The sequence below is a fragment of the Penicillium riverlandense genome, assembly GCF_028828495.1.
Source record: "Penicillium riverlandense strain IBT 135883 chromosome Unknown utg000006l_segment0_segment0, whole genome shotgun sequence".
In the NCBI taxonomy this organism is placed as follows: Eukaryota; Fungi; Ascomycota; class Eurotiomycetes; order Eurotiales; family Aspergillaceae; genus Penicillium; species Penicillium riverlandense.
Window position 1 is genome coordinate 903,159 of NW_026643197.1, and position 12,177 is coordinate 915,335.

The 12,177-nt window shown below is 54.8% G+C and overlaps 6 protein-coding genes across 6 annotated transcripts; 5 read left to right on the forward strand and 1 right to left on the reverse strand.

The window, feature by feature from the left end:
• Nucleotides 1–485: 485 nt before the first annotated feature.
• On the forward strand, nt 486–4,151 carry N7474_006600 (uncharacterized protein; the record flags this gene model as incomplete). Its single annotated transcript, XM_057198010.1, has 1 exon — nt 486–4,151. The coding sequence occupies one exon, from the start codon at nt 486–488 to the stop codon at nt 4,149–4,151; it is 3,666 nt and encodes a 1,221-aa protein (XP_057051450.1).
• A 697-nt stretch (nt 4,152–4,848) lies between these two features.
• Nucleotides 4,849–5,765, forward strand: N7474_006601 (p24 family protein; the record flags this gene model as incomplete). Its single annotated transcript, XM_057198011.1, has 4 exons — nt 4,849–5,064; nt 5,183–5,309; nt 5,368–5,668; nt 5,747–5,765. The coding sequence occupies 4 exons, from the start codon at nt 4,849–4,851 to the stop codon at nt 5,763–5,765; spliced, it is 663 nt and encodes a 220-aa protein (XP_057051451.1).
• A 484-nt stretch (nt 5,766–6,249) lies between these two features.
• Nucleotides 6,250–7,250, forward strand: N7474_006602 (succinate dehydrogenase assembly factor 2; the record flags this gene model as incomplete). Its single annotated transcript, XM_057198012.1, has 2 exons — nt 6,250–6,713; nt 6,806–7,250. 2 exons carry the CDS (start codon nt 6,250–6,252, stop codon nt 7,248–7,250), a joined length of 909 nt encoding a protein of 302 aa, XP_057051452.1.
• A 233-nt stretch (nt 7,251–7,483) lies between these two features.
• On the forward strand, nt 7,484–8,810 carry cpcB (40S ribosomal protein RACK1; the record flags this gene model as incomplete). The annotated part of the gene is made up of 4 exons (XM_057198013.1): nt 7,484–7,563; nt 7,623–7,749; nt 7,848–8,165; nt 8,385–8,810. 4 exons carry the CDS (start codon nt 7,484–7,486, stop codon nt 8,808–8,810), a joined length of 951 nt encoding a protein of 316 aa, XP_057051453.1.
• Nucleotides 8,811–9,275: 465 nt separating this feature from the next.
• On the reverse strand, nt 9,276–10,723 carry N7474_006604 (TPR domain protein; the record flags this gene model as incomplete). The annotated part of the gene is made up of 2 exons (XM_057198014.1): nt 9,276–10,394; nt 10,463–10,723. 2 exons carry the CDS (start codon nt 10,721–10,723, stop codon nt 9,276–9,278), a joined length of 1,380 nt encoding a protein of 459 aa, XP_057051454.1.
• A 174-nt stretch (nt 10,724–10,897) lies between these two features.
• N7474_006605 (SOS response-associated peptidase) lies at nt 10,898–12,128 on the forward strand (the record flags this gene model as incomplete). The annotated part of the gene is made up of 3 exons (XM_057198015.1): nt 10,898–10,924; nt 10,978–11,482; nt 11,539–12,128. 3 exons carry the CDS (start codon nt 10,898–10,900, stop codon nt 12,126–12,128), a joined length of 1,122 nt encoding a protein of 373 aa, XP_057051455.1.
• Nucleotides 12,129–12,177: the final 49 nt, after the last annotated feature.

Here is a 12,177-nt window from a genome sequence, read left to right on the forward strand (position 1 = left end):
CTAGCGATTCTTCCCCCACCTCGTGCCCCCGAATGGAACGGGGCAGTCGAACAGGGGCCGAAATATTAGAATGATGCCATCTATTCACGGCGGAGGCTTTTCTCTTCTCCGTCCTTCTCTCTCTCCTTCTCTACACTCTCCCAAACACCTACACCCACACTCTCTTTGACACCCCGACATGCTGTGAGAGTCCTCCATCACTGCGGGTACGTTGGAAATCCACCGACGGGTCTTGCCCTCGTGCTACTCCAGGGGCGAAAGAAAATGCCCCCAATCCCTCCTGTCCACCACGCTCAGGCTGACCATGTCCCAGGATGATTTAGGATTACGTTTCCACCCACTGTCCCTTTCCTCTTTCCTGGCCCCGTTTTTATCCAGGACCGCCCCGGGCGCTTGATTCCCTACCGAGACTTTTTTTTTTTTTGCCTTTTTTTCCCCTGGTCAGCCGAGATATATACCCACCAGCCGGACCAGGGTTGCCCAGCATGCGTCCCTTTAAAGCCTCCGACCTCCTGGACGCGGGGACCCGTACGCGCAGCACCTCCGTCTCCAGCGACACGCCGCTCACCCGAGTCAACCTGATGTCCCCGCCGTTTGTGACGCCGCCGCCGGGGTTTATCTCCTCCTCTGCCGCCTCTGAGATCATCACCGCCGACCAGGAGTTTAATGCGGCCGATTTTGTTGCCGAAGACGACGAGGGCGCCGCCATCGGCGCAACGGCCGTGGTTACGCCCGCGGCGCTGTCGCTGCTGAACGGATTCCTCGACAATATTCTCTTCAATATTCTCGGAATCTCCAAATCCACCCAATTGACATGCATCCGACCTGCCGTAACGGACGTGCTGAAGCCCCGACTCGCGGCGGAAGTCGTCACGGCCGCCGACGATGAATTGAGCGAATACATGGGCGGGGCGGAGGACGAGGAAAATGAATTTCGGGGTGGCCAGGAACCCGGTGGGGATTTTGACCTGATCCGGTCATGGAAACTCACACGACTCCGCTGCATGGTCTACACCCGCCTCGGCGACATGGAAGAGGACGACGAAGACGAGTTTATCGCCCAGGATAGCTTGGGAGACTCGCACGGTGCACCGCGCCGGTTTTCCAGCCATGTCGACAATATCACCCCGGCCGCGGCTATTTTCTTGACTTCGATCATTGAATATATTGGCGAGCGCGCCCTGGTCATTGCCGGAGAAACAGCGCGGTCTCGCTTGTCAGTCAAGCTGAACGACAATGGCAGCGAAGACGCAGACCGAACCAGTATCGATCGGCTCGTGGTGGAGGACCTGGATATGGAGAAGCTCGCGCTCAATGCAACCCTGGGCCGCCTATGGCGCACATGGCGAAAACGCAGACGCGGAGCCACCTTGTCTCGCACCTTGTCGCGCGACTCCTTCCACCGCCGGCGATACACCACGATGGGCGCCAGTCGCAAGAGCAGCATTTCCACCATCGAGGAACCAATCACACCCAGAGAGATCAAGGACTCTGATCCAGCTTCGATTCCGCTACCCATGAACGACCACGATATTCAAGAAATTGAGATTCCTGGTTACAAATTCAATCACGACGCCGAGGTCCAAACCATGAAAGCCATTGTCGCCCACAAAGTGCGCCCGCGAAGTCTAATGGTTCTTCCCTCGCCGCTGCCACCCAACTCACCGCTGGCGTCCAAGGGGCCGCCATCGACTAACGCCTCTCCCGTGGACCCCGCCAGCCCCGGTCAGCGCAAAGTGATCCGTCACGTTCGCTCAAGATCGTTGCCAAGCTCCACATCCAGCCCGGTCGTGCAAGTCGCCACGGGCATAGAATCGCTGCAATCGCCCACTTCCGACAAGCACCAGGAGGCTGTGGAGGATGACGACGAATCCGCAGAGTTTGTGGACGCGGCTGAATCTGCACCTGGCTTGGCTATTAGCACGTCTCCCACAGCTGACGAGCTTTCACCTGCTGAGAGGCAGAGGATGTCTGTGGTGCCCGAAGAGGAAGAAGAAGCAACTCCGCACCCGGACAACTTGCATGTGAGCGACACGGTAGCACCCCTGCGATCCAGCGATACCGGCGAACCGTTGAGTGAGGTCTCCTCCCTGAATGAGCGCGATCTGCGAGCCAGCGATCAAGCGTCGATCTCGTCTTTGAGTGAACACGGCAATGACAACTCGGAGGTAATTGAAGGTCGCGGCACGTACGAAAAACCTAAGCAGACTGCTACGATTCAACGCCCGAAACGCAAATCCAGCAGGGGTATCACGCAGCCGTCGCCGATCTCCGCAGAGGCTATGCCCCCACCGACGCAAGGGGCAGAAACCACGCATACACTTGAGAACGAGGCTATCAAGTATTCTAGCGATTATGATGCCATGGATGGCGATGAACATAAATCTCCCATGATGGCCGCCCTGGGATACGACCGAGAGCCAGAGGAACCTCGACCAGATTCGACCTCCAGCAATTATTCACAGCGATCGCAGAGCTCGCGTCGCAGCAAGCCTTCTCCGTTAATAGTCGCAGCTAGCAACCGGAGCAGTTCGCGCCGAACAGACTCCAGCAGCTCGACGGCGACCGAACGAGCCGCTGTTCAGCGAATGCCTCGAGCATCGACATCCGTGCCTACAACCACTGTTCAAGTTCGACCGGCTCGCTCCGAGAGTCTCAACCAGCGCCCGATGACCGCGAACTCGACGACATCTCAGGTGTCCACCAAACTGAAGGGGTTTATAAGCCGTCAGCCAGGCGACTCTCCCTCTCTTCGTCTTCGTAGCTCGTCTGACACGAGTCGGGCTTCTGGTGACACCGGGGACTCTGCCGCGGACGGCGCGGACTTGGACAAGTTGATCAACAGTGACGAGACTATCCATTACACGCTAACTCCTCGGAGCGTGCGAGAAATGGGCTTCCCTGACGTGCCGCCCAAGCCGATTCCTCGGACGGACACAACGGGGACTTCAGATCTGGCAGATTTCCTGAAGAACACCGGTCCTCCAGGAGACGATATGCCCCGAGCACGGCCGTCTGTCTCTTCCAAGACAAATCGCGACTCGGTCAAGCACGTTCCCATTGCATCCCGCATGAGCACATCTTCAACACGGGCGAAGGTGCCGGTCCAGGCACGAGACGCTCGATTGGGCGGTGATTCCACTCGGGACCTGGCCGAATTCATGAAGGCTACCGGTCCCATCAACGGACCGACCAGTGCCCCGTTGAAGCCCAGCGCACCCAATGTTTTGCCTGCCAAGCCTTCCTCGCCTAATCCGAACCGACCTCGACTACAGGCTCGCGGCGCAGACACCGCGGCGGGATCGCAGACTTCAGAGCTTATTGATTTCATCCGGGAAGGGCCGCCACGGCCCGGGGGCGCCCACCGCATTCCTCGAACGGTTGCACCCTTTCGGAACACCGTTGATTCGGACGACCTCCAGCTGGATCAGGCCACGCGCAACTCCCTTGCGAGCACACAGGATAGATCCGCACCCACTTCTGGCTCGCAAGCAACACTCGACTCCGCAAGTCGCCTAAAGGGCCGAATGGAGTATGCCGCTGCAAGTAAAGCAGCGGCCCAAGATGCCGCTGTACCTGTCCGCAGGAATCGATTCCAGAGCGCCCCAGACCCCTATGCCATTGACGATGACGAAGATGACGACCTACTCGAAGAGCTGCTAGAAGCAGAACAAGTCCAACCCAAGCGACAGGAGGAAAGCCTAATGGATTTCCTGCGCGACGCTCCTCCTCCGCCACCGAGCGACCCTCAACCCCTGTCAGTCAATATCCCTCAGAACAACAACTCCTCTTCCAACGGATTCGCAAGCGACTTCAAGGCCCGTCTGCTTCGTTCCGCCGGCGGAGATCGGACGGACAAGTCCCCGTCCACAAAAGTATCCAGGACATCTCTTCGCTCGCAAACGAGCAACTACACTGCCCCGCCCTCGAACTATACGGCCAAGGTTGGCATGGAGCGAAACGCCGGGACCATGCCTTCAATGCCCAACACGTCTAACCGTGCAACGGAGACAGGTGCACTGGCGGACTTCCTTCGCAACACTGGACCCCCGGAGCCGGTTTCGCCGCGGCCGTCGTCGAGCTCGATGGGGAATAACATGAACAACACATTCTCGCGCCTGTTTGTGCGTCGGAGGAAGGTTGAAGCTTAATTTTTCTATTTTCTTCCTTGCTTCGTTGAGCGATTTCAAGCCGTTTTGACGACCACCATCCATCCACTCGGATCATGCCCATTATTTTTGGCATCTTTTTTTCCTTTAGTTCGACGATCTGTCAATCCTTCTTGTGTATAAATTCTCATGTGCTCCCCCGACTTCTTACTATCTTTTGATCTTCTGCGTGGGCGAAGCCCGGTGGCATTTTTCTTCTGTTTCTAATCTGCACCACTTCTGGTTAATCGCTTTTTTCTTTCCTTTGCTTTTTTTCCTTTTCCCTCGCACATGCAACGTCATTTCTGGGATGAAAACGACTATCTAATAGACTCGTGTCCGTTCTCTCTGTCTGCTCTTTGACTGGGATGTCCTTGAATTGCTTTGTGGAATTGCGCTAGATACCAGATTTTTTTTCTCTCTTGTTATTGTGTCTATTATTTGAGCCTAGCGCTAAGAAAGTACCTATTTGATCTGTTTGATGACCTTCAATTTACTGTGCTTTAAACTCGTTACAAGGAATGTGTACAAAGACAAAGAAATCCGCTTGTCAATAGACCATAGTACTGGGTTCTCAAAAGGGCAGGCGGAACCCCCTGTCCTGATCCCGTGACCGTCCCCTTAGGTGGCATCAACAAGCAGCACAACACCAACTGCCTTGTCCGGCACGACATTCTACTCCACGCACTCGCAGCCAGCCATGGGCTCCTCTCGGTTCAACATGGGGTCCCTCCTCAGTTTTCTCCTTCTCGTCGTCCAGATCGCATCGGCCCTGAAATTCGACCTTGCCGCCTCCGGGGGCTACGGCGGTGGTAACGAACGATGCATCCGTAACTTCGTCGCCAAGGACCAGCTCGTCGTCGTTACAGCTATTGTAAGCGGCCAGAAGGGAGATGGACAGAAGGTCAATTTGCACGTAAGTGAATTGCTCGTTGCGGGACTGCTCACGTTTCTTGTTTTTCTTTCCCTTTTGTTTTTTGGGTACCCTACAAGCAACGCAATTGCAACGACTAATGATATTCCCCGACATACAGATTAAGGATGCTATGGGCAATGACCATGGTAAAGCGAAGGATATCGCAGGCGAGACTCGCCAGGCGTTCACTTCACCAGGCGACACTGCCTTTGACGTGTGTTTCGACAATCAGCTTGTTTCACACCGTAAGAGCCCCCAACACCCAAAGGATTCCCCCTTGTTTCTGACAGCAACCATCAACAGGCGGCGTCCAAAACCCCTCCCGCTCCATCGAGCTCGACGTCGACATCGGTGCCGACGCCCGCGACTGGTCCAGCATCGCGATCAATGAGAAGCTACAGCCCATCGAGACTGACCTCCGCCGCATGGAAGAGACGGTCGCGGAGATTGTGACGGAGATGGAGTACCTTCGCTCGCGTGAACAGAAACTGCGCGATACCAATGAAAGCACCAATGAGCGGGTGAAGTGGTTTGCGTTCGGGACGATGGGTATGCTCGTTGGGCTTGGGACCTGGCAGGTTGTTTACCTGAGGGCTTACTTCCGGTACGTACACCTTCCTATCATGCTATCGGACACGAATCCGTGCTGGTGACATTATTGGCTGACATTGCTGCTTTCTAGATCCAAGCATCTCATCTAGACAATTGCATTATTTTTTTTGTGAAGTTTTTTTGGGGCGAGGGGTTTCACTGCAGCGCATGATGGGGAGTAGTATGTAATGTCTTGTGGCATTCTGTTCCAACACTCATGATGATCTCAATGGTATAAAATATTCGCTGTCCTGCCTAGCCTAGCTGCGGGTCGGTGGTCATAATCAAGATGTGCTATAATGTTCGAATTGCTCGCCACGCCACAAGTAGTGTATGTAGCCGAGTTTCTGCTGGTTAGACTTGTAGATCCATAACAATTGGTGCTCTTTAATACTCAGTATATTCTACAATCATACCCTGCCCTGGTCCATTGACGGAATCACCTCGAGCTGCTTATTTCCACCACTGCAAACAGTGCAAACATCGGAGAAACACGCCAATGACTCGGGGATGATGTCAAGCTCCAACCGAGCGACTCGCCATTCTTCCTCTGGCCAACTACTGCACTCTCACCGAGGCCAGTGACCTGCTACGATGTCAATTCCACGTCTCATCCCACGGAGCCTCCTACGGCCGTCGCCGTTCGCTCCCAGCGCTCTCCCAGCATCCAGCCGGGCATTCGGCACGACAGCTCTACGCCTGCAAAATGTCAAGATCAACGACCGCGCCCCTTCCACGGCGGCAGCACATCGCGACAACCAGACCAAGAAGCAGCCCAATCAGTCCGTGCCAAATACAACCTCCACCATGACCAAGGACTTCCCCAATGTCGGGGAGAAGCCGGCGCCGCCGGAGATGCTGAACTCCGTGGATCCGAACTACCGTCCGGCGGATCCCTACCCAGGCAGAATTGAGCATTTCACGGGTGGACGGCAGCAGAGCGGTGCGCAGAAGCCCGAGCTTGGGGTTGGAGAGATGGAGGGGATTACCTTCAGGGTTGAGCCGCTGAAGAGGGATGGGGAGGATGCTGCAACTATGCGGGCTCGATTACTATGTTTGTTCGCCCTCTTCTGCGTACAGATCTGTCTTTAGATAAAGATGTCGTGTCGCAAGCAAAGACGAAAGCTAATAAAGTATCTCCAGACCAAAGCCGGAAGCGAGGCATCCTGGAATCCGACCTGCTCCTCTCCACCTTCGCAGACGTCTACCTCGCGCAAATGACCCCAGCCCAACTTCAGGAATACGACCGCTTCCTCGACGAGAACGACTGGGACATCTACTACTGGGCCACGCAAGACCCGCCGTCGACTGCAGAGGCGCAAGAAACCGAAGCCTCTGCTGAAAAGCCCCAGGATACCGTAACGGAAACCTGGAAGCGCACTGGCGCCAAGAGCGGCGAGTGGGCGCAGACGATCGGTGCCTTCAAGGCTGCTTACCGGCCTGTGCCATCACGATGGGCTGAGTCGGAGGTCTTGCAGCTCCTGCGGCAGCATGTGCGTGATAAGAGCGCGACTGGGTTTGAGTCGGCGAAGAATAAGAAGACTGGAGGTGGGGGCTTGGGGCGCATGCCTAATGTGCAGGTGTTTAATTCGTGAGCATCTGCGAGTATATTATCATCATCCTTATCATTGTAGAAGAGAATGCCATCCTATTTACTTTGTCCCTCTATACTTGGGCTTGGCGGTCTCTCACGTGACGGGACTCGCTTGTTAGGGCTGCCCACAGAAAAGTTGGCTTAGGGTTACCCGCTCAGTGCGATTTTCTCCAACGACATCTCGTCAACCCTATCACTCTCTCCTTCCCCCCTCCATCCGTCTCAATCCTCATCATGGCTGAGCAGCTGGTTCTTCGCGGCACCCTCGAGGGCCACAATGGCTGGGTTACCTCTCTGGCTACCTCTCTGGAGAAGTAAGGCGCATCCAAAATTACCGGTTGATTGCATTGAAGACTAACTCGGATGACAATAGCCCCAACATGCTGCTGTCGGGCTCCCGCGACAAGACCCTGATCATCTGGAACCTCACCCGCGACGAGCAGGCTTACGGCTACCCCAAGCGCAGCCTGGAGGGTCACTCCCACATCGTCTCTGACTGTGTATGTTCTCGTCCCGAATTGAAAAAAAAAAAGGAATACAAGACAAGGAATGGCAGCGGTTTTTCTGGAACTGGGCTGATGATTAGTCTGCGCTATAGGTGATCTCCTCCGACGGTGCCTACGCTCTGTCCTCCTCGTGGGACAAGTCGCTCCGTCTCTGGGAGCTGTCCACCGGCAACACCACCCGCACCTTCGTCGGCCACACCAACGACGTCCTCTCCGTCTCGTTCTCCGCCGACAACCGTCAGATCGTCTCCGGTTCGCGTGACCGCACCATCAAGCTGTGGAACACCCTGGGTGACTGCAAGTTCACCATCACCGAGAAGGGCCACACCGAGTGGGTGTCGTGCGTCCGCTTCAGCCCCAACCCCCAGAACCCCGTCATTGTCTCTGCTGGCTGGGACAAGCTCGTCAAGGTACGCTATCTCTCTTCCACCCGAACCCGTTGCAGCAGCAGCTCGAACCACATGATGTTTGCATATTCTACGTATTTGCTACTTCAGAGCCCCATTGGGGGCGATGAGACAATTTTTCACCATAATGCCTGATGGGAAACAAGAGGAGGAAATTTTTCCCCACAAAGATTCACATATATCTTGTTGGAATTTTATGCTGACAAGTGATTTCACAATCAGGTGTGGGAGCTCGCTTCCTGCCGTCTCCAGACCGACCACATCGGTCACACCGGCTACATCAACACCGTCACCATCTCGCCCGACGGTTCGCTCTGCGCCTCCGGTGGCAAGGACGGCACCACCATGCTCTGGGATCTGAACGAGTCCAAGCACCTCTACTCCCTCCACGCCGGTGACGAGATCCACGCGCTCGTCTTCTCCCCCAACCGCTACTGGCTGTGCGCTGCCACCAGCAGCAGCATCACCATCTTCGACCTCGAGAAGAAGAGCAAGGTCGACGAGCTGAAGCCCGAGTACGTCGAGAAGGGCAAGAAGTCCCGCGACCCCGAGTGTGTCAGCCTGGCCTGGTCCGCCGACGGCCAGACCCTGTTCGCCGGTTACACCGACAACAAGATCCGTGCCTGGGGCGTTATGTCGCGGGCATAGATGGAGTCTTTGTGTATGTGGTGGATTGATGGGTTGACTGGTCAAGCGCTGTATGGAGGGAGCCTCTATTCTTTTCTTTTCTGATCTATCGACCTTGAATGAAGAGGGCAATTTAAAAAAAGTTCAAAAAATTACCCGCACAAGAAGACACAAAATCGGGCATATAGGTTGTTTTGGGAATGTATGAGCCACGAGCAATGAAGCAAGCACTCTGGGTCCGATGGGCCCGGTGGGTTTCTTGACATATCTAGCTTCGATCCGTCATGATAAAATCGAAATATCTAGATTCTTGTGATAGCATTCAAGTACCGCAGTTTCGGTGTGTATGGTCCGTCGATGGATAATGTACTCGATAGGAAAGAATATATAGAAGCCCTATCCGGTCGAAAAGAGAGAAGCTTCCATTCTTGCTGGATATATAATATATACATCATCTAATGTTCATATTGTACACATTGACTAGAATTATTTTTTCGACACTCTTTTCAGTGCCTCTTCCGTCATGGCAATTCCTTCCTCATACTCGAGACCCTTTGCCAGAGACTGCGCCTCAACATAGAGCTGGCGTGCCGCGTCCGGCTTGTTCTGCAACTCAGCCAACTCTCCGAGGTTGTAGGTGGCCACGACGCAGGTGATATCGCACTCTTCGTCGCGCACAGGTGGCTGGATACGCGCCGCCACATCCAGAGCTTTCTGTGCCCACTGTCGGGATGCTTCGATGATCTGTTCCCGAGAGACTGGTTGCTGCTGCTGCTGTTTTTGAATCAGCGGCCGCTGTGCCTGCCCGGCCATGGCGCTGGCCACATCGTTCAAAAGAACAACCTGCTTGCAGCTTGGCGAGTCGCCCTCAGTGACGCGGACCATTTCCAATGCGCGCATGTACAGCGGCATGGCTAGCTCGTGCCGCTCCTTGGCCGAGTAGGTGTTTGCTAGCTCTGTAAGCGCCGTGGCAATTTCCGGCAGGCTCAGCCATGTATCGGTGTCGGATCCATCACCATTGCCGCTGCCACTACCACCACCACCAACAGGGAGACCAAGCTTCTGGCGACGGTGCATCTCTTTCAGGCACAGCTCCACAGCGGCGACCTGCGCAGCCTCGGCTTTCTGGTCCTCCTGGATATGGTCGCTCGAGTACAGCTCTGCCAATTTCATCTCTATGCCGATGACTTTCTGGAGGGTCTTGGTGCGCTGACGAGCTTCAAACTCCTGCGTCTCCTTCAATTCATTCTCGGCGTCCTGGAGCGCCGCATCGTCAATTTGGACATTAGGTGGCGTGGACTTGTCCTCCTTCTTCAAAGGGCTCGGCGCAGCAGTTTCCGCGTCGAGTTTCTCAACCCACTCCAAGGCCTCATTCTTTGTCCGCTCCAGCACCTCAATAGCTGGCTTCATCAAGCCCGCCTTCTCCAGCATCATTGCCACCTGCAGCTTGATACCCATCACCTCGTCCGAGAACGGGTGCATGCCCATCTCCAGCGCCATCCGCAGAGCTGCCTTGTACGCCTTCAGCGCCTTGGGCGCGTTGAGGTTGATCTCGGTGTAATAGACCCCCGTGCGCAGTGCGTCTGCCACGGGGGCGGGAATTTGCTGTACTGGGGAGCCACCTGCGTCAATTCCACGTAGGAGATGTACGCGAATGTGGCGACGCCGCCTACGACGGAGAGGATGGCTAGCGGGAAGAGAATTGGGTTCTTGCGCCAGATGCCTTTTGAAGCTTCGCGGAAGCTGCGTCGGACACGTTGCGCAAGCGAGAAGTGTCGTGGTAGTGGGAGGCGCGGTGCGAGTAGTGTGTTGGCATTATTGGTGTGTCGCGAGAGCAGCGTTGGTCGTGCAGTGTTGGTGCGGATCGACCGTGTCGTGGTTTGAAATACATTGGAGGCAGAGGCGCCGGTGCGCCTTGATGCTATTCGGAACATTGGGGGTTGTGTGGTGGTGTGGTGAGAGAGAAGGTGTCTCGGAGAACGAAGAAGAATGAAGACGACGTGATTTTGTCAGCTCGACTGACTGACTTCCCGCCATGACGTCGCGACCTCAGGAAACCGAGTCAACCACCACAACAAAGCAGATGAATTAATACATACCACCCAGACATGTGTGGCCGCTATGCATTGGGCGTCGTAGGTTTTTGTTCTATTTCTCGCACCTACACGATGGGACTAACCATCACCAGCGCCTGGCATACATCCGGCAGCGCCTCCAGGACAACGGCATGCAAGTGGATGAAGCGCCCGACGACGATGAGGTCAGAGAGACATACAACTTTGCGCCCGGCAATCTTGGTGCTGTCTATCGTGCCGACACTCCAGAGCATGGACATCAGCAAGGGAACAAGGAAAGCGAAGAGCCAACTGAGACCCAGAATGAGGATGTCCAAAAAGAGACTAAGTACAAGCTTCAGAGCATGAAATGGGGTCTCATCCCATTTTGGACAAAGCGACAACCGGATTACGGCTCTATGATGCGCACGATCAACTGTCGCGATGATTCACTGATCGAGGACCGTGGCATGTGGACGACGATGAAGCGGCGTAAAAGGTGCATCGTGCTCTGCCAGGGATTCTATGAGTGGCTGAAGAAGGATCCCGGGGGCAAAGTGAAGATTCCGCACTTTGTGAAACGCAAAGATGGGGATCTGATGTGTTTCGCCGGTCTATGGGATTGTGTATCATATGAAGGTAAGAGTGCCTTTCCAACTATGGTCTTTCCATCTGACCCTTGCTCGGTGGAAAAGGCTCCGACGAGAAGCTTTACACTTACACGGTCATCACAACCTCCTCCAATCCATACTTGAAGTTCCTTCATGACCGCATGCCCGTCATTCTGGATCCTGGCAGCGATGCCATAAAGACGTGGCTCGACCCTAGCCGCACCACCTGGTCAAAGGAGCTGCAGTCTATCCTCAAGCCGTACGAGGGCGAACTAGAATGCTACGCTGTCCCAAATGAGGTTGGCAAGGTTGGGAATAACTCGCCTGATTTTATTGTACCTGTGAACAGCAAAGAAAACAAGAACAACATCGCCAATTTCTTTGCGAATGCTAAGAAGAAGCAAGACTCCTCCCCGAAAAAGGAATCTCCAGAGACGAAGAGTTTCAAACATGAGGAGTTCAGTGATCCGGTGCCCGGCGTCAAGAGAGAACATACACCGGATACCCCGGTTGAACCCAAGAAACCAAAGATCCATGCGACTCCCGCAACCCCTTCACCACAGAAAACAGCCAAGAAGATGCGTAGTGCTACTCACAATTCTCCTATGAAGAAAACCGATCGGAAGAAAACAACGGATGGGTCACAGCAGATTACCAATTTTTTCAAGAAATGATAACAGCTTATGAATAGTGATCGTTAGGCGATAGGATATAGTCCATGTT